Consider the following 24,186-nt stretch of genomic DNA (forward strand, 5'->3'; position numbering starts at 1 on the left):
CTCAGTATTCTGGAGTCCCTATTAAAAAAGAGGAAAGGAAAAGGTCAGCACTTTGTGCATTCCCCGGGAGAATTCAGGGAAGATGGCACAGCTTGGGAAAGCTGCAGCCTCCTCCTAACTGGGGAATTTTTATCTCCTTAATCCCAAGCTCACTAATTATTATTATTATCGTTATTATGCGTTTATCAGGCACTTCTCTGTTGACGAGTTTCACTGTTTTTATTATTAGCCTGTCCGTGCGGGAAAGGGATTGATCCCAGGGTGGTGGGCAGAGCCCCAGGCTGGGAGGCAGAGAGGGGATGTGGTCCATTCCCAGGCCCCCTCACTGTGCCTCAGCCTCCCCCCACGCAGGGGATGGGGCCTGCCCCCTTGCTCTGAGGGGCACCTTGGGGGGTGGTCCGTGGCTCAGCCCTGTTGTCTTGGCATTAACCCCAGGCCAGGGTCTGTGCTGGGGTCTGGGGTAAGTACCAAATTAAGAAGACTAGGCCCTGCCTTCAGAGTTTTAGGTTGAGTCAGAAAGAAAGAAGAGACCTGTAAGAAACTAAATGAGGGTGTTAAATCAGAGGCTTAGCATGGTTGGTCCTGGAAGGAGTTCCTGTCTGGTGCCTGGAGGACTAGCTTCCAGCCCTGTCTCTGACACCAGTTTGCTGGTCACCCTGGGTAGGGCCACTTGGCCTCGCTGAGCTTCAGCCTTCTCAACCCCTGGGGTGAGATTCCCTGGGGGCTGGTGAACCATGGAGGCCCCAGGCCACATCCCTGGGAGTGGGATTTCTCATCTCCCTGGGGTGGAGTGGGCCCAGGATCTGCTAACCAGTCCCAGGCAGCTGTGGGAGAGGCTTTGGAGAAGTGCTACCGTCCAGAGCTCGGGTACCTTCATGGCCATGTCCCTTGGAGTCAGCAGCCTGGGCCAATCCGCCCGACCCCTGCTCTGCCCCAGACTGGAATGAGGGCAGTCTTGTGATGCGCTCAGCTGTGACTTCTAGAAGGCCCCCGGGTTTGGTCCTATAGGCGTCAGACCCTGTAGTAGGAAAGGAGCGCCTGCATTCCCTCTGGGCCCTCACTGCCCAGCACCTACACGGGGCGTCCAGCCAGATGTTCGGGCTGCTTCCATTTCCAGTGTGTCTTTTCTGACGTACCCCAGAAAGAAGGCCCTTGTCACCCCTGTGTGTACTGGGCAGACCAGAGGCCCTCCGGTGAGTGAGCCCAGGCTGGGGTTACTAATAGCCCTTTCAGCAGGTGGGACAGTGAGGCCCACGAAGCTCAGGGGCTGGGCTACAAGGTGAGGTCGTGGCAGAGGTGGGATCAGAAGTGCATCCCACATACCCCTGGGCAGCACAGCCCTCCTTCTGAACCCTCCCCAGTCCAGGGCTCAGCCAGGGTCCCCCTCGTGCCCCGGCCCCCAAAGCCAGGCCCCCTGCCCAGCCCCCAGCCCGGGGGAGGGAGGGGTGCACGGCGTGGGCAGGTGGAACAGGGAGGACGCTTCTGCTGAGGAGCTGCTTTTAACATCCCAGACGCTATTGTTTGCCTCAGTGGGCTTGCTGCCTCTCTTCATCCCCGACAATCTGTTCCTCTGTCTTCTCACATATATATAGATCCCCCCTCCCTCAACTGTAAGCCTTCTCCCACTTTCCATCTTCTCTCTTTCATCACGTGGGAAGGAAGGCTCTGGAAGTGGCAGATCCGAGCAGCCATGGGGGAGGCCGTTTGGCAGGGGTAGGAAGGGCCCAAGCCCAGCAGAGCTTCCCCCCTTGGGCGGGCCCCTTTCTGTTTTCCTTTTTACTTTACCTCTCCCGCAGCACCCTGGGAGGAGGTGGAGTCAGGCTCGGGAGGTGGACAGAGACCTGGGTCCCAGACCGTGGCCGTGGGCAGCTCCCGCCTGCTGCCCTCCTCTCCCCGTGGGGGTGGGGCTGGGGCCAGAACCCAGACCAGACCTGACCTTTGGGGACTGGAAAGTAGGCTCCCCAGATGCCCTTCTGTTCAGTGGCCATATTCACTGGAGCTGTGGTTCCCAGGCATCTGTAGAATAACAGGTGGTGCTGCTTTCTTTCTCTTTGTTTCAGTGTCTCACTGGAAAATGCAAAGCATATCCACAGATAGAACAGTGTACAGAGCTCCCAAGTACCATCCCCAGCTTTGGTAGTTCTGAACTTGTGACCAAGCTTGTTTCATCCAAACCTTCAACTCACTTCCCCAACACCACTGAATCCCCTTTTTTTTTTTTTTTTTTTTTTTTAAGCACAATCTCTAAAAAGTTGACCCACCTAGTTAGTGTCCCCATTTCCCCAGTTGTCTCATGAATGACGTTTTCTATATCTGGCATGGTCAGATAGGAGTCCATGTAAGAGCCACACACTGTACTGGGTCCCTTCGGTCTTACTCTGTTGATTTTCCCTGTGTAGTTTATTTGTTGAAGATACTGGGCCGATGTAGTTGGGTTGCTGCATCCTGGCCACACCCTCAGGAGGTGGCATCAGACTCTTGGGCATGGGTCAACTAGATTGTGAACAACTCCCCGGGTGAATCATGTATAACAACCAGGCAACTGAGGGGGGCGCTGCTTGGAGCGCCCCATGCGGCAGGTGCCTCTGAAGTCAGCTAGAGGAGGGAAGCTGAATTGCACGTTCTGGCCCTGACTCTGCTTCCGTTGGGCCGTGTGACCTTGGGCAACTCTCCTCCCCTCTCTGGACTTGTGGTTTTCCCATCTGTATGGTGGAGCTAACGCTGCTGACCTCGGGTTTATGTGAGGGTCAGATGGGCTTCTGTGAGCTGTGAGGTGCTGTGCGGGGTCTTAGTGGGTGTGTGGACTGGGAGTGAGCTGGGAGTGCCCTGGGCAGCTAGAATGGCCTCTGACTGTGCCCAGCCACCCCAAGCTCTCTGGACCCCTTGTCTTATAAAACCCTCCCCTACCCACCTTCCCCTTCCTCTTCCCCTGGCCAAGCCTTTAATCACTGGGGGGGTGTGTTTTGTTTTTGTTTTTCAAGGTGATTAAAACCCCTCTGATTTTTGTCGACCCTAATCGTAGTCCAGCTGGCCCAGCTGCTACCCCCGCCCAAACCCAGGCTACAAGCACCCCGAGGAAGGCCCAGGCCTCAGAGAGCACACACAGGAGCTCCTCTGAGAGTGAGGATGAGGACGTGATCCCCGCTACGCAGTGCTCGACTCCTGGTGAGCACAGGCCCACTGTGCAGGGCTGACTCCCCTGCTGCAACTGCCAGACACACGCACACACACCCGCGTGCACACACACACACCCCCACTGGGCTGGCTCAGGAGAAGTAGCTGCTGGGGCTTCTCTGTGCTGGCTCCAAAGGGTAGATCCCAGACCAGAGGCTAGAAGCTGCAGGGACCAGGTTTGTAGTATAAGGAAGAGCTTTGTAACAACTGACTGACTGAACATGGAGAGGGCTGTGAGGTAGTGAGCCTTCCGTTCCTGGTGGCATGTAAAGGGGAGGGGTTAGGTAATCCCTAAACAGAGACATGTAGGGAAGGATTCCTGGAGATAGGACCAGATCTGGGATTTCTTTGACTTTTTTTTTTTTTTTTTTGCGGTACGCGGGCCTTTCACTGTTGTGGCCTCTCCCGTCGCGGAGCACAGGCTCCAGACACGCAGGCTCAGCGGCCATGGCTCACGGGCCCAGCCGCTCCGCGGCTTGTGGGATCTTCCCGGACCGGGGCACGAACCCGTGCCCCCTGCATCGGCAGGCGGACCCCCAACCACTGCGCCACCAGGGAAGCCCTTCTTTGACTTTTGACAATCTGTGATTCTAACAGTGATAGCAAGAAAATGGTTAATTACTATTATGATTACTAGGACACTTTTTAATGAAGATGCTAATACCTGATCTTGGTAGGCTAATTAAGAAATGCAGATTAGCACAAAAGAAAAAACCTCACTTGGAATCCCACTGTCCAGAATAATTACTGTTAACATTTTACAACTATTAACTTTGCAAAAACCTAAGATAACGCCATGTGTTTTTAGTGAGACCACACTGTACATCCGCTCAGTAATCTTTATTTGGTATGTTGTGACGTTACATATTTACAGCATGATGCCTGCTGGCTACAGAGTGGTCACTGGGGTGGGATCCTGCAGTTCGCTTAGCCAGCACCACGTTGGAGGAAGCTGAGCGTTTTGTTTGGGGTGTTTGGCTGTCATGAACAGTGCTTCAGTGAACATGTGTAATCGAGCCTCTGCACATGACCAAGGCTGTCCTCAAGAGAGACTGTTTTACATGCGCGGAGAGTCACGTTTGGCTCCAGTGCTCTGCCTGTTGCTCAGGAGGAGCGGCCTGGCCAGCGGCGGGGGCGGGGGGGGGGGGGGCTGAAGGTGGCGAGGACAAGGCCTGGGGTGACAGCCACAGCAGTCGTGTCATCTCCCTGTCATGTGGAGGCAGTGGCAGATCCTGCCTGGAAGGCTTGGGAGGGGATTTAACGGGCTTCAACCACAAAGGCCCCGGGCACCGCTCAGGATGGGCTGAGAGATTGGGTGTTGCTCCTCCGGGGAGGCCACGGGCTCCTGTGCCCTGACGCAGCCCCTCCCGCTCCGTCTCAGCCATTAGGACCAGCGTGGCACCTGTGCCCACGGCCCACCCCAGGGCAGCCCTCAGAGCCAGCATGGTGGGGGCCAGCAGCAGTGAGGACACCAGTCGGGTGTCTGAAGGCAAGAAACAGGAGACGCCAGCCACTCAGGTACCCGACGGACCGGGGGGCGCTGTGCGGGCTAGCAGGGCTGCGGGGCTCCCTCCTCTGCCCCCACTTCCCCACAGGGCTTCTGGGTGGCAGCGCAGTTGTTTTCACCCGCCCCCTCGAAGCCAGAGCCTTTCTTGGCCTGGCCGTAGCCCTGATCCGAATTAGCCTTGTGTGATCTGGCACGTGGTGCCCGGGCAGAGCCAGCCCTGCTCCCTGAGTCCCTCAGCAGCTTTTTCAACAATGTCAGGCCTTTGGTTTGTTTTTTCTCTCCCGGTTTGAACAAAAGTTTGCCGTTGTCAGTGTTTGTCACAGTGACCATGAGCGTTCTTCCCAGCCTTCACGGATTTCAGTGCATTTTTATTTATTTGATCCTTGCTGGAACTTAAAAACCGGGCAGGGGAGAGTTAATGGCTCATCATGCAAATGATGAAACTGAGCACCACGCCCTCAGCAAGAGGGTCCAGACGTGACCAGGATCAGGCAGGGTCAGAATCGGGGCTCCTGCCTCCCAGTCCATTGCTCTCGGGGCTGTAGGGTTTGTTTCCCTGACCCCTTGTGCCCACCCCTTTTTTCTGAGAAGGCAGGGGGAGGGAGAGCTGGGGAGGCGGCAGCAGGACTTGGGCACCTCCACTCAGAGGGGCTCATCACGAGCTACAGCTCAAAAAGAGCTTCCTGGGAGCATGGGTGCTGAGTGGGTGGCTGGCTTGTGGTCACGGCACCCAACAACCTGCATCCATTTGGCCGTTCAGCCAGCAGATGGTGCTGAGCATCTGTCCATGTGGGACACTGAGGATACAACAGGAAGAAGACAAGGAGGGTCCCTGCCCTCGTGGAGTTCCCAAGGCGGGGGTCAGCCATTAAACAAGGAGACCAGAAGTTAAAGTACTCGCCAACTAGGGAACCGGGGGATGACCTGCTTTAGAAAGGACGGGCCGGGGTGGCCTCCCAGAGGAGGCAGCACTGAGGCCGGAGAAGCAGCCAGGCCTGGGCGAGCTGGGGACCCTCCAAGCAGGGAGACCCAGGTGCAGGGACCTCTGGGGAAGCACTTGGGGGTTGGAGAGCTGGAAGAAGCTGGGGCGGAGGGGCCAGGCCTGACAACGCATGGTGAGGACCTGGTGAGGGCCGCGGGGGGGCCTGGAGGTTTCAGCGAGGGATCACACCCAGGTTTCGTTCCGTTCTCTGTCCTTGGCCGCTGCCGTGTGTGGGAAGCAGGAGTGGCACCAGGGAGACCGTTAAGGAGGCTGTTACAGCCACGAGGCTAGAGGCGTAGATTGAGTGGTGGGGCCTCCGGTGGAGCCTGAGCTGCTTCCCTCCCCTGGGCTGGGAGCTGTCTTTGGACCTCTGAGAACGCTATGATTAGCTCATAACCTGAAGCCTGGCACCATTTTCTGCCCAGATGGTGGCGTTGCCCCTTTGCCCCTCAGTCCTCCAGCCCCAGGTTCCTCTTGCAGCTACAGGTCCCCTTCCACCCCAGCCAGACAGGATCTGACCAGGCTGTGGCATGGTGGCATCCCGGGAACTTGGGAGTCTCAGGGCTGCCTTTGGCTGTCCACAGGTGACAAAGAGGAACCCAGCTCACCTCCCGCTGACCCAGGCTGCCCTGAAGGTCCTTGCCCAGAAAGCCAGTGAGGCCCAGCCTCCTGCTGCCAGGACCCTGTCTTCAAGTGGGGTGAGCTGGGGAGCTGGGGGCCAGGCCCCACTTGAGGGGACGGTCATCAGAGGCCGCAGAGGGTAGAAGGCAGGGCCCAGGCAGGGGCCTGAGTCCCAGCACCAGCACTTACCAGCACTGGCCTTAGCACACGTGCTTACCTCCCGGGCTTCTGCTGCCCGTCTTAGAGAGTTGTGGGAGGGTTAAATGAGGCCTGTGTGCGAAGCAGCTAACACGGTGCCTGGCCCTTAACTGAGGTGTTCAGTAAGCACCAGATCTTATTTCCCCTAATTTTTCCTTTCACCCTTTCTCCTCTCACCAAATTAGACCGACAGTGCTCGGGGAACACTGCCCATGACGAGTCCCCAGAGCACCCCCGCGCAGGCCAGAGGGGCCAACAAGCTCAGAAAGCCTGAGGTTCCTGCAACCCAGCGGGCCATAGCCACTCCCTCGGGACGCCCCAAGGCCAAGGCCTCTGGGACCTCAGATGACAGCAAGGACAGCAGTGGCAGCTCTTCAGGGAGTGAGGAAGATGCTGAGGGGCCCCAGGTGGCCCCGTTGACCCACAGGCCAGGTGAGGGTCCTGGGAGGAAAAGGCTGGGGGACCTGGTGGAGCCCTCGCCTCAGGCCTCTGCTTTGTATCTCCACTTGTTCTGCGACTTTGGCCTAGCCATCCCACACAGGGTCTCAGTTTACCCAGCTGCACAACCCCGTAACAGAGTTGGTCCACATGATGTTAGAGGCCTTCCTACTTGGCTGTTTGGCCACTCCGAACTTTTTGGTATCAAGCTCCCCTAACTGAGGCCCCAAAATCCCAGGGCCATGCCTCCCTTGGGAATTAGAAGGTTTTGGCATTCAGGTGTCTCACTTGGAATGCTGTGAATAGCAGTAGACCTTGGAAGGGAGCAGATGACGCCTTGGGCGGGAGGGTGAGGCACATACACAGGGACCAGGCCATCCTGGGGCCCTCCTGAGGGCTCCGGCCTGTCTAGCTGGCACAGGGTACCTGGGACTCCCAGTAGGATACCTGTGCTTCTCCAGTAGGTCCAGCCCCCTCCAGGAGGGAGACATTGGTGGAAGAGACCACAGCAGACTCCAGCGATGATGAGGTGGTGGCACCTTCCCAGGTAACCGCGAGGGAAGGGGCTGGCAACCTTGGGGGCCTTGGGGCAGGAGCCCCAGGCCAGGCTCTCGCCCACCTATGCAGTTGTAGGCCGAGGCCACCCCCTGGCTCATGGGTCTGGGCTCTTCCTTTTCCCAAGGGCCCTGGGCAGGGTCCTGTCCGTGTGGAGCCAGGCTGGCTCCTGCCCCGAGGCCCCTTTTCAGCATAAAGTCATGAGCAGCGGACTCTTGGAGTCTGTAGACAGGGCTTACCTTGATTTAGGTGATCCCCGTATAAAAACGCTCTTTAACAGATGGGGTTTCTTTTAAGGTTATCATCTGTACGTAGCAAATGCTAGTGCTTTTCCATTTGCGTTAGTAATAAGAAGTTTCCTTTTTAAATGTGCCTGTTAAAACTATGTATTAATTAAAATAGTGCAGGAGGTACTCACAGAGGGCTGGTGTGCCCACCACCCAGTAGGGCTGGCCCAACCCTTGGGGTCCCTGTGCTGGTGTCCTCATAGCAGGCCATACACTGCTGGGCCTCTTCACACTGGGCTTCTTCAGTCTCTCCTCTCAGGTTATGTGACCCCTGGGCTGACTCCGGCCAGTTCCCAGGCTTCAAAGGCCACTCCCAAGCCAGACCCCAACCCCTCGGTTTCCTCTACTCCGGCCACCAGAGATGCCCCAGACGGCAAGCAGGAGGAAGTGGAGCCCCAACGAGCAGCAGGCACCATGTCCCCTAAAACAGGTGAGTCGAGGGCTGCAGGAAGGACACAGCAGGATGTGGAAGGACAAGGCAGGGGCCCCTTTCCCTCCCTCAGGAGCCGTCCCACCAGCATGGTCCTGTCTGCCAGCAGGGCCTCCCCAAGTGAGGCCTGGTACCCCTGCATCAGGCCTGGAGGTGCTCATGAAAGGGCAGGGGCCTGCGCCCGCGGGGCTGGCTGCTGTGGTCTAGGGCAGCCTGGAGGTTGGGTTATCCTGCCCTGTGGGATGCTGGTGCACCTGGTAGGGTGACCCCTGCCTTAGAGGAGGTGCACCTTGACTTTCAGGGCAGGCCTTGGCTCTCTCTAGCTGTCCGTGTTGACTTTTCTTCCTAACAGGTAGGCTCATGGTGCGGGACGTCGGGACTCAGGGTTGCTCAGACAGAAGGTGGGGCCACGTTTGGAGAAGTCTTCAGCACATGGCGACGACCCCAGGCTATGGACTGACGTTCTCTAAAGCCTCAGACGAGCCCCTGGCCTCTCTGGACCTCATCGCCTTAACCAGACAGGGCAGGGGTTGATGCATCCATTGATGTCACGTAGAAAATGGCACATGTGGAAAATGGTCACGCAGTGTTTGGAGGGCAGACTGGAGTGCTCAGGTCACCTGGCCTAGGGCATCAGCCACCGCTGGCTGTGCCAGTGCTATGGGACATTTAGAGGGTACACCTGGGACAGCTCTAGGGGTTCCCTGGCCTTGGTGTTCTAAGGTGTTTGGTAGACAGGAAGCAGAGAAGTGGGCTGCAGGGAGAGGGGTTGCCGAGGCACCCTGTGCCCTCCTCAGCTCCCTTCTCTAGCCGACTCCTGTCCTTGCCAAGAAGCGCCAGAGGACTGAATTGGGCCTCCGTCTGTCCTGCAACCCACTCTGCCCACCACCCCTGGCCCACTAGGGCTCTGGAGCCAGAGCTGCTGCAGGGCCCACTGCACACTGCCGGGAACAGCCCTCTCCTCCCCACGTGGAGCAGGGCCAAGCCACCAGCACCTCCCCGAGCCCAGGGTGTCGGCGCACTTGTGCTGTGAGGCCCCGAATGGAGCTGAGACCTGCCAAGTCACCTGTGAAGTTGGGGCGGCGTCAGGACATACGCTGAGCCCCACACCCCCCAGTCCCTGGGCTTTTCGTGCAGCTTGCCTGGTGCCGGGTCAGCAGAGGAGTCATTGCTCACTTTCTTCCCCAGCGTTCTTCTCTTTGTGGGAGGCGGGTGTGACAGGGAGACATTTTAGAGGGGGCTGTGGAAGGTTTTTCACACGTGTAGCCAGCATACAATTATCAAAGGAGAGCAGAGGCGTGGAAAATTCTAAACAAAGGCTGCAGCAGGAGTCGCTCTGGCAGGCAGTAAACCTGCTTAGTCAGCCACCATGTGCATGTTCACTGCATCTAGCACCCCCAGGCCACACCACCTGGACCCCTGACCACGGAGGGCCTGGGCCCACTGTGTGCAGGTGGGCGTGAGTTGACTGACCGCGTGGCCTTCGCTTTTATTATGAGTCTGTGATTTAGAATGGGGGTGAGGGGGCTCACAGTTCATCTAACCCCTCATTTTACAAATGGGGAAACTGAGTTTGGTTGTCGGACCCAGAACCCAGGTCTCCTGCCTCCCAGCGCTGGACTCCTGACTGGTAGATACTATCCCTATCCTGACGGTTAGATTCTTTGATTTGTTGGTAGATTTCAAGCCCATTGATGAACATTCTGGAGTTAATTTCCACCCCCAACCTGAACTTGAGTTTTTAGTGTGAGGAGACAAGAAAAGAGCTCTAAGTTAGAAGCTGGCAGAGAGGCGTGAGCCGGGGACCCAGCGGGGCCCCGCCATCCCCCTCTGTACTGCACCAGAGGAGGTCAGGTCTGCGCTGGAGCCCCTTGACTTTCATTCCACGAGAGGTCTGTTTCCTGATTCTCTCAGATCCGTGACCCCGGGTCCTCTCTCCATAGGCAGAAGAGAGGCTAGCGCCACACCTCAGAAGACCGGGAAGGGGCCCAGGAGCCCCCAGGCCTCCATGCAGGCGCTGCAGAGCGACATCACCCAGCGCCTGCTGAGCGAGCCCTGGCCCCTGAGTGAGGCGCAAGTGCAGGCGTTGGTGGCGAAGGTGTTGGCGGAGCTGCTGGAGCAGAAGAAGAAGGCCATGGGTGCGGCCAAGGAGGGTAGCCGGAAGGGCCGCCTGGGCAACAAGCGGAAGCTCTCCGAAGACCAGACAGCCGCCGGTGCCCCCAGGAGCAAGAAGAAGAAGCAGCTGGGGGCCGGGGATGGCGGGGAGCATGCGGTCTCCCTAGAAAAGGCCCCCAGGACTTCTAAGGGGAAATCCAAGAGGGACAAAGCGAGTGGTGACATCAAGGAGAAGAAGGAGAAGGAGTCTCCCGGCTCCCAAGGGGCCAAGGAGAAGCCAGAAGGGGAGCCGGGGAAGGTGAAGGGTGAGGGGGGAGACCAAGGCAACCCAAAGAGCAAGAAGGAGAAGAAGAAAGCCGACAAGAGTGAGTGCCCAGTGCAGTCCCGGAGCGCGTTCCCCAGCCCCGCCGAGCGCTGTTGGTCACCTGCCGGGCAGGCAGCCCCCAGCCAGCACAGAGATGGGGCTGAGCATGGCTTGTCCATGGTGGGCAGGATGGGCAAAGCCAGCACCAGGTGCCGGAGCACAGGGCCACCACTGCTGAGAAGGTGCTCACGGCTCCAGGGCGTGTGCCCACGGAGCCCGTAGCTCCCTCACAGCAGCCACCGCCACGCGCACTTGCAGCTCAGGCTCCTGGACGGCAGCCGCCCCTCAGCGCGCTCTGCACTGGTCTCCGCCTGCGGCAGGGCTGCCTTTAACCCTCACTCCGGCCTGTATGATGGGTGACAACTCATTCCCATTTACGGGTTGGAAGGGTCTTTTTAAAATAAATGTGTAGAAGTTTTACACATTGAGTTAAAGGAAAATGGTAATAGTCCAGATGGTCCACGGATGGAGCAGAAATCACGAGGCTGGCCCGAGGGCCAGGGCAGGTGGTCGCAAAGGCCTATGGACCTGTGCTTTGACGGCTCCCCATGGTGTGGGGCATCGGGAGGGGAGAGCTCCAGGGCCCCTGGAGACCCGCCCCCTGTGTCTCTCGACATTGACGCCAACATTTAAGACTAGCACCTGTTGTTTAACAAGTTTACTTTCTTCCCTTAGAAAAGAAAGACAAGGAAAAAAAAGAAAAGAAGAAGAAAGCAAAAAAGGCCTCAACCAAAGAGCCTGACTCACCATTGCAGAAGAAAAAGAAGAAAAAGGTAGAGTGAGTTCCTGAGGAGTCTCAGGCGCGAAAAGGGGGCCCAAACCCAGTCCCCAGGGTGAATGTGATCAGCCCCAGCCTCTGCATGTCAGGGTAGGGGTTCGTGTGGGCCAGACCTGGTCCCTGTGCCCCTTCCATTCTCAGGGTCCAGAACGGGGGCTTGTGCGTTATGATACACTAGAGAAGAGCTAGGGTGGGGCGTCACCCTGAGGGGCACGAGGTCTGTGCACATGGGCACCATGGAGTGGCCCTACCTTGCCTGTGAGATAGAAGGATATTCTTAGGACAAGTGAAGAAAGCAGAGCCCCCCAGGTGGGCAGGGAGGCCAGGTAGGCTGTTGCAGGTTTCCAGGTGAGAGGAAACGTTCCCTGGCATGTGTGTGCCCCAGCGGGCAGGGCATCCCCACCACAGAAACACACACAGTCTGCTTCATGCATGTCAAGGGCTGATTGCCTGGCGAGGGGGCCCTCAGCGCCTTGTACTCAGGCGCAGTTCTCACCGTGGCCAGCAGGGCTTCAGCTGTGGTCAGAAAAGCTGAGCACCTGCTGCTGCAAAGTCCTGAGCTCCTTCCTCCAGAGCACACGGGGGCCGCCATCCCTACCCTCGGGATCTCTATATGCCCAAAATCTGTTCTGGGGGAGCCACGAATCCTCAGGAGACAACTGTCACATCCCCTCCTGGTGGGGGCAGCGTGGGTGGGGAGATGCTTCAGGTACAGGAGCCTCTCATACGTACTTCTCTCTTCACAGAAGAAGACGGCAGAGCAGACTGTCTGAGGGACACCAGGCGGCAGGTGCACTTCCTGACCCGGGAACCCCTGCTGACCATCTGCTCCCCGGGGAGAGTGGGAGGGCAGGCCCAGCATTCAACGTGGTTCCGGGGAGCTAGACTGGGCTTCGTGGGTAGGCCCTGAAGGGAAGGGGGTTTGGTGAAAGAGGTTGCATTCCTCAGGGTCAGCGGGCGATACCGGGAACCAGAGCTGTAGAATCAGAAGCGTCCGGGACAGTCCTGGCAGTGACCGACACTGAGTGTGCAGTGGGAGGTGGGCACTGGTCTGGTGCCTCTCTACATGAGGATAAGGCTTGAGGTCGGGGGACAGCTCAGTCTCTCCCTTGCCACTGCCAGTTCCTTTTCCTTATGATTTTGTAATTCGAGGGCATTTCCTCATGGGAAGGAAGATGATTTGCTCAAAACAAGCCATTCTGGTGGCTCTGTGCTTCCCAGGTAGTGGTGAAGTGGTTAAGTGATCCGCCTGGCTGAGCCGGCCCCAGCCTGCTGTAAATGGGGGTAATACAGGCCTGGGCTGGTAGTGAGGATTCAGTGCAGTTAATTAAGCTCTAAAGCGCTCAGCCCAGTTCCTGGGACATGGTCAGCACTGACAAGTATCCACCGTGGTTAGTTAATGCCCCTCCCCTGCATAGGAGATGCCAGATTTTGAGTTTGTTCTCCTTGGTGGAGAAACAGGTCAGGAAGTCTGACGTTTCCTTCTCCCAAGGATTTCTTAGCCAAGCGGTGGCCAGCCCCGTGCCTCTTCCCTCTGCCCACCAAGGGTTGGAATTGAATTTTTAACTTCCCCTCCTTCCCCAGAAGATGATGGCCAGCTGCGGTGTCCGTGCTGGCCAAGCCAGTGAGCCCTGCAGAAAGGCTGGTCCCGGGAGGAGGAACCACGCCCAGCTCCCGTGACCTCCACTCACTGACCCTGGCCTGACTTCTGTGCCGACAAAGGATGCCTCGTATGGACATGTACAATACATATATATATTTTTTAAGTGACCTGCCCCTCCCTTCTCAGACCCAACATGCCCAGAGGTCTCGGGACTTGCCACCTCTGCCCTGCAGACCCAGTGAGGCTCAGCCTGCGGCTCCTTCCATGCCCCTGGTCTCCAGCTATGCTGAGGCTTTGTCCTTTTTGTCAGTTTTCTCCCATTTTGTTTGTGTGTTTTTTGTAATAACTCAGAAAATAAAAGACGTGAAGGAAAGGTGCAAGTTCCCATTGCATCTGGGGCAAACGTTTTGCAATTGATTGATTCTTGGAAGGGAGAGTCTGGCTGACACTTGGCAGATGAACAAACCATCGCTCAGGGTTTATTCTTGACCGTGTATCAAGGCTCTGTGATACTGTGGTGAGTGACACACTGTTTGCCAGAGAAGGAGACTCAGCAAAAGGCCCTGGTGTTGATTTGGGGTGGGGAAGGCTTCCTGGAGGAGGTGGCATCTAAGCTAAGGGGGAGCTCAGGCATGGTCATGGCTGGTTGCTGTGGTAGGTAGGTCAGGCAGATACCCAGAAGCAAGAAATGGAAGGGGGTCTTCCAAGTCACCTTTTGAAGTTAGGACAAGCTGCGGGCAGGCTCTCTTGAGGTACTTGGTGGAGAGTAGCTGGCAGGGACAGTAGGAGCAGGAAGCCCAGTTAGGACTGAGTTGTCCACGTGTCTAGGTAACAGAGGTTCTGCGATGATGAAGGCAAGAAGTGGAGGAACCTGAAAGATGTGTCAGGGTGACGTCCGCAGGACTTTGTGATGGCCAGTGATGCAGAGGGCCACTTCCCTGAGCCCAGAGTAGTGTGGAGCACCCAAGGTCATGGAGTCCGCTCCAAGGCTTTTAGCCTTCTGCTAAAGGCAGCAAGAGGCCGTGCAGAAACAGAGCACTGGGCTGGGGAGGTCTGGGAGAGCCAGGGTGGCATCCACATTTACCCTAACTTGGGGCTCCTGGGCCAGGCCCTCCCCCAGGGAGCCTCTCTCCCCTTAAGTGTGTTGAACTAGAACAGAGGCCGCAGAGCAGTGTCCTGTTGGGCTTCTTTGACCCACAGCAAGTCTTCAGACTTCGAAATAGAGATTTCAGTTAACTTCTTCATTTGGGGCTCCTCTTGAAAAGTCCAGAAATCTGACCACAGGGGCCTCTGCTCCTCCTGGTAATGAGCAGCTGGGGCACTGCAGCGGCCGCCCCTTAACTAGGACATAGGCCCCCCACTTCCACAGCCGCCACTCCCTGGTGATCCCGACACAAGGGCCCATGTTGTTGCCATCTGTCATCACACTTGTACTGTTCTCAGTATAGAAAAGAAAATGGGGACGTGAGAAGCCGGACCCGGAGGAGCTTGTGCTTAAAGAACTGTGGGCAAGAGCCTGTTTCTTCTTGGAAGTAGGGAATGTATCTCGTGTGTGGAACATGGAGACCAAGCGTGTCCGCGTCCAAAGACTGCAGCCCCGCTCCCCACGGCCCGGCCCGGCCCCGCCCCACAGGCATCTGTATTTGGGCTCTCCGGGCTGTGTCCTCCCACCAAACCACAGGATGCAAGGTCTGCAGTTCACCCCCTTCGGGGAAACGAACCGGACCCAACAGAGCAGCCAGGAACTGGGAGTGTTCTACTCACTACCTTTTATTCTCACAGGCGCCGTGGCCCTGAGGGCCGATGACAAGCTTGGCTGCGCAGACGGAACTGGGGGTTGGTAGAAAGGAGGGGCTGGGGGTGGAGAGGCTGGTTCTTCCTGGGTGGGTGATGCTGGGGAGAGGAAAAGGGTGGCTCCTCCCCCCCAGTTAAACGGGCTGGAAGGCCGAGGCCAATGGGGGAGGGGACAGCAGAGGTGTCCGTCCTGGGGCTTGGGTCAGTGCCATCCCTTCTCCCTACACCTGCCCACCTCTTCCATGGGCCTAGATCTTGGAGCACCATGTGGTGTCAGAAGTGGGGGTCAGCCTGGTTCATGGTCCATCTCCCCGGGCCTTATGTCCCTGCTAGTGGATGGGGTTTTGAGCAGCAGGGCCCTTCTGCATTGTTAATCTGTGCCGTTCTGATGATTTGATGTGTCCAAGGATGATGGAGAGCCAGGCGCCAGAGTCTCATAGAATGAGGTGCAGGGTAGGAGACGGCAAGGGGAGGGGTGTGTAAAGGAGGGAGAGGGGCTAGGGTAGGGGGCCAGGGAAGCTGTGGCCATGCAGGGCTGGCTGAGTGCTGGCGTCTGCGTCTGCTGTGCTCACAGGATGACTGCGGGGAGAGACACAGCAGGTTAGGGTTGGAGTCACCTGTTGCTGCCCCTTCCCAGCATCCTGTGGCCTCAGAGCAGTCGAGGACTCTACCCTCCACTGCCTCCCGCTTGGGTACAAGTACTGACCGTCATAGCCCCTGAAACCCCCAACCCTGGTCCTCATCTGTGAAATGGGTGTTGGAGAATGGCCCAGGGTCATCTACCCACGAGGGAGTAGGCCCCTCGGGGGGTAAGCTGCTAGGGACCAGATCCCCTGCAGGGGCCCTTACCCTGACCAAGATCCTGCTTGGACATGCCCAGCCCAGACGACAGATCCTCCATTTCCAGTGGGTCTGCAAAGGAGCACAGTGTCCACTTGTTAGTTTTAGCCCAGACTACCTCACCCGTTGACAAGGGGCCTGGGTGGGCTAGTTCTGCCCAACCTCGCCACGAGCCTGGTGCTTGGTAGAACAGACATGAATGGAAGGATGCTTGTTGTATGGCTGCAAGCGGCAATGAAGTGCGGCCGGGGAATTGAATTAGCAAGCCCAAGGAGGGGGTGATGAAATCAGATGGGTGGATCTGGCGACTCCTGGATGCATGCGTGGATGGGTAAAGTGGAAGGACTGAAGGATAAATGAATAAGTAGATGAGTGTGGGCAAAGGAGAGAAATAATAAATGCACAAACAGATAAGGAACGCACAGGTGGGTGGATGCATGGCTGAGTGGCTACCCCCCAGGAGTTGTCACCTCGAGTGTCCTGGCCCCAGGTGCGCCAGGAGAGACCTCCTGCCCCTCAGCCTTCCTGGTCCTTCCTGCTCCTGGCACAGCGGCCACTGCTTACCACTGCAGTTATGGTGCCCACGGCTCCTGGTGTGGGGGACCTCGGTGCCGTTGGGGAAGACGCACCAGCAGTAGCCGATGCTCCCATAGCATTGGAGCGGCATATAGTTGCCATTCTCGTCGCACTTGGGCCTGAACATGCCCGGGTGGATGTCAGGGATGCGGCTGACCTCTTTCTGGCACTTGGTCAGTACTGAAGCGACAGGCATGGTGAACACAGTGAGTGAGCAAGCTCTGGGCCAGGGCCTCAGCAGAACCAGAGATCCACATACCACTGCTGTGGGCCTAATGCCTTCTGTCCAAATGGCTGTACTTGCTCTACCCATTGCACAGATGGAGAAACTGAGGCCTGAACCAACAAGGTCCAGGATCAAAGAGGAAGTGAATGGCTGTGTGGCTAATTCATCCCAGAACATGATTTCTTCGAACACTCAATGCCTATTAAAGTTTAGAATTGCACCTGTGATTCTGACTTCTAGAGAAAAGCAATGGACACCTTGGTAAGTCTGAGCTTGCATTACTGGGGGTATCCAAGTAGAAGTGGGGGTTACTATGTGATGGGGATGTTCTAGAGGGGATTCAGACATTAGCTGGGAGTTGGTCGAGATCGCATCCAGTGTGCCCTCTATGACTCTGTGGTGGAGAATCTGAGGCCCAGAGAGGGGTGGACCGTTGATTTCCACTTCTGAAACTGAAGCCCAGAGGGAAGAGACTTGCCCAAAGCCACACGACAGATTAGCACCAGGATGAGAACACAGGACCCATAAAGGCTTTAGGGCTGAAAACCCTGGTATACACTGGCCATGACATGGAAAAACCCCAAGGCCCTCTTATCTAGTACCTGCTGGCCGTGTGACCTGCGAGAGGTCCCTTTGAAGGGTGAGAATCATGAGCCCTGCCCTCTCACGGGAACCTGCAGGGTGCAGTGCTGGGTGGGGAAGGTCATTGCCATGACTCCTGGGATGTTTTGGGTGGTTGTTGCTCCAGGCCCCCTTGTGCAGTACCATCCTCCACAATGAGGGTCACCTCCTGAAGGGAGGACTCGGTACCCCAGACAGGATGGGGGCTGGGGGCAGCCAAGCCCAGAAGAGCAGGCAGGAGAGACAGGAGTGAGAGCTGAGAGGCTGGGAGAGTCCTGTGCATGGATCAGGGAGTGCCTAAGGCTCTACCCCTGAGGGAGCTCCCAGAAACCCTGCCTCCCCAAGGCTCCCATTCCCTCTACCTTTTGGTGGAACTTCAAAAGGCTTCTCCTCCAGCGAGATCTTGCTCATTTCAAACAAGAGCCACTGATGCATCCAGTTCTCAAAGAGCTAATGGGGATAAAGGCAGAGAGTCAGGCTCAGTAGCCCTCTCCAACCCAGCCTGACTCTGTCCCTGGGGACAGAGACATGGAGGGCCAGCGGGAGCCTGGTTCCTCCTTAGAGACCCCACAGGGCTTGGTCACCCTTCCATGGCTGTGGTTTTCTAGGTGCTGGTAAGCCGCCTCCAGCTTCCTGAGAATGGCTTCCCTGCTCACCCCGCCTCTTCCCAGGGCTGTTCTAGATGTCAGGAGAGGGAGGGTACCAGGGCAGGGGAAGCTGCTGACCTTCCAGTTCATGCCATCCATGGTGTCCTTAAGGTGTTTCAGGTTTTCTGGGAAGCTCCCCTTCAGCTGCGGGTATACCTTCAGGGGGTCAGCCTTCTGCAGGGTAGCAAGGCAGGAAGGAAGGTTAAAAAGCTTCCTGGCAGGCAAGGTTTAATGTGCAGCCCATGTTCCCCTGGTCTTCCGTTCTGAGGGCTGGACCCCAGACCTCAGCATGTTGGAGCTTGTGGGGAGGGGAAGTGGTCTGGGTAATACGGCTACACAGCTACAAGACCCCAGGGCTAGGAGTTGGGAGACCCAGTTCCAGGCCCAGTTCTACCAATAACCCTCAGTCTTCTACTCCTTGCAGGCTCCTGTTCATCTTTCAGGTCTCACCTCCTTCAGGAGGACTTCCTTGACCTCATCCCAACCGCCCAGCTAGGTTGGGTTCTCGGCCTCTTTCCTCACAAAGCCCCGTGCACATCCCTCATCACCTGGTCACTTGTCTGTCTCCCATGCTAGCCTGAGATCTCCGTGGGACTAGGAGCTGGATCTGATTGCTCCCGATTGTGGGTCCAGAGCCTTGCACAGTGCCTGGCACTGAGTAGACATGCAGCAAAAATTTGGGAAGGAAAAAACAGTCATCTTCAGCAAGTCACTTCCAGACTTTGGGCTTTGGTTTCTCCATCCCAAACACAAAACGGGGAGTGGCGGGTCTGGACTTCATATAACATTTAAGGGCCACACTTGTCTTCCTTCACTAATCTGGTGATCCCATATTGGATGTCTGCTGTGAGCCAGGCATGGCGCAGGTCTTGAAGCATAGCCTCACTGGGGGCTTACGGGGATGGGGCAGGAGCTCAGGGATGCCTGGCCAGGTTCCACTCACCAGGAGCAGCCGCATCACATGGTCCTGCGTCATGTTGCCGTACTTGGTGGCGTTCTGCATGGGCTGTGGAAGGAAGGAATAGGGTGTTTCCCAGCACTGGCCCATGGAGGAGGGGCCCTAGAGCAGAGCCAGCAGCTGGGGTCTGGGTGAGAGTGTGGATTCCCAGATGTTCAACAGGCCCACCTCTGCCACCTCCAAATGTGAGGGCTCGGGCAAGTCACTACCTTCCTGCCTCAATATCCTATTCGTCAACTCTGCATAAGCTTTCCTGCCCAAGGCTTTGTGGACAGGAGATCGTTTAGTGAACAGAAACGTTATCCATATATGACATCAAGGGATTTGAGAATAGGAGGGACTGTGAGATGCTTGGGAAATGAGAAGTATTTTGTAAGTTGTGGAGGACTGAGCCCTCTTCCCAGGGAGGGCCCCAAGAGGCTCCTTCCTCCCCCACCTCTGGAGTTCCTCCTCCTCCCCCAGCAGTCAGGACCCCCTCTCCAGCTCTACTTTTCCCGGGCCAGCTGTCCTCCCCTGTCCCTTGGCACCCGCCCTCCATCCAGGCTAGGTAATGCTTCCCTCTTCCGCCGCCCTGGGGCTGGCCTTACCTCCGGGCCTTCCATGGGCAGGTCCTGCAACAGCATCGGGGCGCTGAGCCGCATCTTGCTCAGAGGCTTGGCGGCTGTGGGGCAGAAGGTACAGCATGAGCGTGGCCCCAGGGAAGAGGGCACTCAGCTCCAGGGACCGAGATCTCAGACCCAGATGAGGGGCTGGAATTCCAGACCAGAGAGAAGGGACAGCGGGCACAGCTGGGTGCAGGAATGAGGGGTCTTCTGAGGTGAGGGACGGGGGGGGTGAGGGCTGTGGGGATAGAGGTGGGGCACGCACACTTGGGAAGCTTCATGCGCAGGTTCTCCAGCTGCAGGTTCTGCGAGGTGACTGTCAGCTTGTCCAGGCGGCCCTGCTGCTGGTACAGGAAGTAGGCGGTGGTGGCCTGGCCAGCCAGGAGCAAAGCCACCAGGATGGAAAAGCCTGTGTACAGGGCTCCACGGCTGCACTTGCTGTTGGGGGCGGGGAAGATAGGTCAGAAGAGGGTCCACGGAGGTGGCTGCCCCGAGGACTAGCAGGGAGTGGGGAGTGTGCCTCCCATTTCCAGCCCTCGGCCCTCAGCTACCCCTAACAAACACACACTTTAAACACAAACAGGTGCCTATGAACCTACAGCTTGAAGACGTTCCCCTGACCCCCTACCTCCAACCAGTGCTGCCCCTATAGCCCTCCCAGCTGGAAATCCTGGAGCTGCCCCTGGGCCTGGGCTGCGTGGGGAAGAAGCGGTGACAAGTGCCTTGTCTTCTCCAGACCTTGGTCCCACCTGTGCAATGATGGGTCGAGGTGGAGGGTCTCCCCAGGTTCCCTCTACCAGAGGATCTCCTGAGGATCAGGGCTGCCCTCCAGGCAGCCCCCACTATGCACCCAACCCCTGTAGTGAAATCAGAGACGAAGGAAGGAAGTAGGGCCTGGACAGCAGAGCATGCAGCCCACCTGAAAAAGAGAAGTGAGGCCTTGCCATTTTTAGGAGTGGGTTGGGTGCATCAGACAATGTCTGGCTGGAGCAGGGCCAGGGACCACCCCCTGTGGGAATACATCCTCTGCCCAAGACACTCCCTGTGCCTCTGAGCACATCTCTGCCATTCTCTGGGCCTGTTTCATGGGTACCTCTCACATCAGCAATTCTAGAATTTGCTGGTCATCATCTGAAGTAAGATCTGTCTGCGACCACAGAAGTATTGTGAATGGTAATATCTACCGGGGATGGGGGTTAGGGAGCAGGGCGGGGCGTATCTCAGCAGGATTTTGGTGCCTGAGCCTGTATGACCTGGGAGAACGTCTCACGCTCTCTGGACCGGCTGGCTGCACAGGGAGGGGTGGCCGGACCTCGGCCAGCCCTTGGAGCTATTGGCCTTGGATACACTTTTGAGGGCACATGTAAATATTACGTCCCGGGGAAGTAAGGATCCTACCCCAGGACCCTGAGAGTTCCTGACCGGTTTGTTTTCTCCCACCTACCCCAGGGGTAGAACTACTAGGACCCCACTGGAAATTGAGGACGAGACTGCACCCTGCTTACTCCAGCAATCAGCAAGGATAGTTTAGGAACCTCCAGGAACACCCTGCTGCCTAGTAACTCATGACATCACAGACATGGCTCATTCTCACTGGCTCTCTGCTTGTCAGTCCTCTGTGATTTCTGGGCCAAGGCCCAGCCCAAGGGATTATTATTCTGAAAGGAGAAAGTAAAAAGCCTGTGTGGAGAAAAGGAGAAAAACCGACAGGAGGGGAAAACGAATCCTACTCGTTGGCCTTCCCAAGGAACAGGGGTGGCCTGGCCTCTGAAGTGGTGAAAAGTCCACCCAAGTCTGGGTCTTGCCTGAGTTCAAGCTCTACAGTCTCACCCCTTCAGCAGCCCCACACCCAGTCTGCCCCAGCTCTGCCTCCCGCCATCCCCTCTCTGAACCTCAGTTTCTCATAAGGCCTCATAATGAAGACGAGACCATGTAACCTGGATTGGAATCCTGGTTCTGCCACTCCCTTAGCTCGGGGACCAGGGGCAAGTCACCACCTAACCTCTCTGAGTGAGTAACTTGAGGTAAGAACATCTACTCTACTCAAAGGTTGTTATATAAAACAAGAGCGGGGGTAAAACTCTCGACTCCATACCCAGCGTGTGGTTAGCACCCCATAGGTAACACTGAGCACGAATCTCAAAGGAGTTAACAGTTAACTTGAGCATCTGGATGCCTTCCTATCTATGCATCTTGATTGCCTGTCTCCTGCTTCTAGACAAAGGCCAATTCTTGTCACCCCTCTCTTTTTTTTGTTTTTTTTTTTTGTGGTACGCGGGCCTCTCACTGTTGTGGCCTCTCCCGCTGCGGAGCACAGGCTCCGGACGCGCAGGCTCAGCGGCCACGGCTCACAGGCCCAGCCGCTCCGCGGCATGTGGGATCTTCCCAGACCGGGGCACGTCCCCTGCGTCGGCAGGCGGACTCTCAACCACCGCGCCACCAGGGAAGCCCTTGTCACCCCTCTCTTCACTTCCTCCTTTCTACTGCCTCTTTCTTGACTAGTAATAATAATTGGCCAAAGTCGGGAGCCAACCAGAACTGGTTCTAGCCAACCAGAACTACAAATGTTGCCAGGCAGAAGTGTCCACAAAAGGGTCCAAAACAGGCCAGGACAGTTTTTAGAAGCAGTAATTGAACTAAAAGGAAAATTAGACAAGGATTTGATGAGGGGGCACCCTTTCTGCTCACTGAGCCCATGCTGGGTCTGCAACTCACTGGGAGGCCTGAGCTCAGAGGGGGACCCATCTTCCCTCCCTGCAAATCGTGCCTCTAGAAGGAGGTCAGATGGTAGAATAAACTCAAACTTTGATATCAGACTAGTCCTGGGGTTCAAATTCTGGCTCCAATACTCAGCAGCGGTGATAACTTAAGTCAGTCACTTACTGATATGTCTCAACTTTCTCTTATGTAAAGATGGGAGTAATAAAAGTACCCAACTTGGGCTTCCCTGGTGGCGCAGAGGTTGAGAGTCCGCCTGCCGATGCAGGGGACATGGGTTCGTGCCCCGGTCTGGGAGGATCCCACATGCCGCGGAGCGGCTGGGCCCGTGAGCCATGGCTGCTGAGCCTGCGCGTCTGGAGCCTGTGCTCCGCAACGGGAGAGGCCACAACTGTGAGAGGCCCACGTACCGCAAAAAAAAAAAAAAAAAAAAAAAAGTACCCAACTGATAGGGTTTCTAAGAGAATTACGATTGAGTTTAGCATTTAGTTATATGTCTGGCACAAAATTAATCATAGTAATGACTAACAGTGACTGAAGATTGGTGACAGGTATACAGTGAATAGGAACTATTATCATAACTCCTGTCGTAGTTATTATTACTACTACTGAGACCCAGAGAGAGACACTGATTTATACAAGTCACACATGACAGTAGCAGAACCTGGACCAGAATCCAGCCCTCATGAGTCGGCCCTCCTAGCCATGGGATTCCCCAGGATTTTCACAGGCTGTGAAAATGGTCTCTAAAGGTCTCTATCTAGTTACCTGTCCCACAGTATGCAGTTCCTCATGACACCTCGCAGAGTCTCTCCCAAACCCATTTCTGCCTGGCAACAGCTGACATCACAACTGTAGGTCCCTGTCATTTGCGAATTATTTGGGGGAGCAGGGGCATTAGGGTAGCTGCATTCTAACCACGCCCTTTCTTTTCAGGGGAACAGATGGATGAGGCCATCTTGGAGTTGGGAAGGGGTCCTCTGGATGGCTGTGCTGGCCCCTTGCTGCAAGGGAGAGGGGCACAGGCAGGGTACCACCCACATCAACCCACAGTCCCTTCTAGAAATTTAGCCAGAGACCCCCTCACCCTTTTTTGATCCCCCTCCAACATCTCTCATTCCCTCCTGTGATGGCAAAGGAGGTCTCCATCTACTCTACAGACACCTGCAACTATAATTCCCTTGATATAAACACACATAGCAATTTATGGTAACTAGGAGGAAACTCCTCTATGATGAGCTGCTTCTACCAATCTCTTTTAGAAAATCTACTTCTCCATCTAGGATCCATGCTATTTTCAAGATCGGGTCCAAAATTTCTAACCGAGGCCTCACGGCCCAGCTTCAGGGGACTCTGAAGCTGCTGATATTGTGTGAAGCTCTGGGGAAGGAGTCCAGAGCTCTCCTGATTTTCAGAAGAGAAGTGCATGATGCATAGAAAGTTAAAACCCCTGTCCTAGAGGAGCTCCCTCACTTTACAGGAGGGAGAACTGAAACCCAGAGCGGGCTAGAGACTTGCTCAAAATCACCCAGTTAGCACTGGGGTCAGAGCCCAAGTCCATGCCTCCTCTGACTCCCGGTCTACTGCTCCTCCTGTAGCACCTGTGCACTCTGTGCAGCCCAAGGTCTGTGTGCTCTCTCCTGCCGTTCACACATACCTCTCCCGGGCTCCGGGGCGCTGGCCCAGCATGGGCACCTGCTCATGGTTGGAGATGAGGTCGCGTTGGTCTTCCATGGTTCCGGCCTCTGGTCTTCCCCACTCCTGCTGCTGCTGCTGCCTCCTGCCTGTCTAGGACGTTGAGCCCCTGGCTCACCTCTTGAAATTGGGGCTGAGAAGGAATCTGATTCGTCCACAGGAGGGCACTCCGCCCACCTAGTAGAAGTGGAAGTGAAAGCCGCAAAGCTGGAAATACCCCCCACTTGAGCAAAGCTGCCTTTAAGGGGGCAGGATGAGTAGGGGGAGGTCCCCCAGGCAGGCGGAAAGGCCAGCATGCTTCCACTGGCTGCCCAGGGCCCTCATCACTTGTTTCTGGGCAGACCTGTGGATTCATAAGGCTCTTTGGATGTTTTGAGAAACAGGCAAATGTTCACGCCCTTAGACAGGAAATCACTTTGAAGCAAAAAATACCCAAAATGCTTTGTTTGTCTCCCCT

The 24,186-nt window shown here is 56.5% G+C and overlaps 2 protein-coding genes across 13 annotated transcripts in view; one reads left to right on the forward strand and one right to left on the reverse strand.

Annotated features, from left to right (window-relative positions):
- TCOF1 (treacle ribosome biogenesis factor 1) overlaps positions 1-14,585 on the forward strand; it is a 40,354-nt gene extending 25,769 nt beyond the window's left edge. For 3 of the 11 annotated variants that reach the window (XM_029215936.1, XM_029215939.1, XM_029215943.1), the window contains 10 exons: positions 2,982-3,165; positions 4,556-4,692; positions 6,248-6,361; positions 6,668-6,914; positions 7,382-7,467; positions 8,009-8,192; positions 10,136-10,672; positions 11,347-11,444; positions 12,196-12,239; positions 13,034-14,585. In XM_029215936.1, the coding sequence (XP_029071769.1) occupies positions 2,982-3,165; positions 4,556-4,692; positions 6,248-6,361; positions 6,668-6,914; positions 7,382-7,467; positions 8,009-8,192; positions 10,136-10,672; positions 11,347-11,444; positions 12,196-12,222 (1,614 nt within the window). In that variant the 3' untranslated portion in view covers positions 12,223-12,239; positions 13,034-14,585. Of the gene's footprint in view, positions 1-2,981; positions 3,166-4,555; positions 4,693-6,247; positions 6,362-6,667; positions 6,915-7,381; positions 7,468-8,008; positions 8,193-8,544; positions 12,163-12,195; positions 12,240-13,033 lie in introns of those variants that run through there. The other 8 variants (XM_029215937.1, XM_029215938.1, XM_029215941.1 and 5 more) reach the window with 8 other exon arrangements.
- A 221-nt stretch (positions 14,586-14,806) lies between these two features.
- CD74 (CD74 molecule) lies at positions 14,807-23,938 on the reverse strand. 2 transcript variants are annotated; one of them, XM_029215945.1, is made up of 9 exons: positions 23,692-23,938; positions 19,582-19,754; positions 19,302-19,375; positions 18,700-18,762; positions 17,835-17,930; positions 17,472-17,559; positions 16,251-16,442; positions 15,696-15,758; positions 14,807-15,425 (listed from the first exon to the last, which is right to left on the reverse strand). In XM_029215945.1, exons 1-9 carry the CDS (start codon positions 23,766-23,768, stop codon positions 15,415-15,417), a joined length of 837 nt encoding a protein of 278 aa, XP_029071778.1. In that variant the 5' UTR covers positions 23,769-23,938; the 3' UTR covers positions 14,807-15,414. The 2 variants fall into 2 exon arrangements, with proteins under 2 accessions (XP_029071778.1, XP_029071779.1); XM_029215946.1 differs by lacking the exon at positions 16,251-16,442 and having other exon boundaries at positions 23,692-23,930.
- Between the last annotated feature and the right edge of the window lie 248 nt (positions 23,939-24,186).

The sequence above is a fragment of the Monodon monoceros genome, unplaced genomic scaffold (genome assembly GCF_005190385.1).
Source record: "Monodon monoceros isolate NGI ecotype Baffin Bay Population unplaced genomic scaffold, NGI_Narwhal_1 Super_Scaffold_12, whole genome shotgun sequence".
Taxonomy (NCBI): Eukaryota; Metazoa; Chordata; class Mammalia; order Artiodactyla; family Monodontidae; genus Monodon; species Monodon monoceros.

Bases quoted from the DNA above. Each gene is read 5' to 3' on its own strand.
- CD74 (XM_029215945.1), bottom strand. From the start codon at position 23,768: ATGGAAGACCAACGCGACCTCATCTCCAACCATGAGCAGGTGCCCATG. The intron at 19,376-19,581 runs GTGCGTGCCCCA...TCTGCCCCACAG, and splicing joins GCGCATGAAGCTTCCCAAGT to CCGCCAAGCCTCTGAGCAAG. The intron at 17,560-17,834 runs GTCAGCAGCTTC...TATCCCCATTAG, and splicing joins TGGATGGCATGAACTGGAAG to CTCTTTGAGAACTGGATGCA.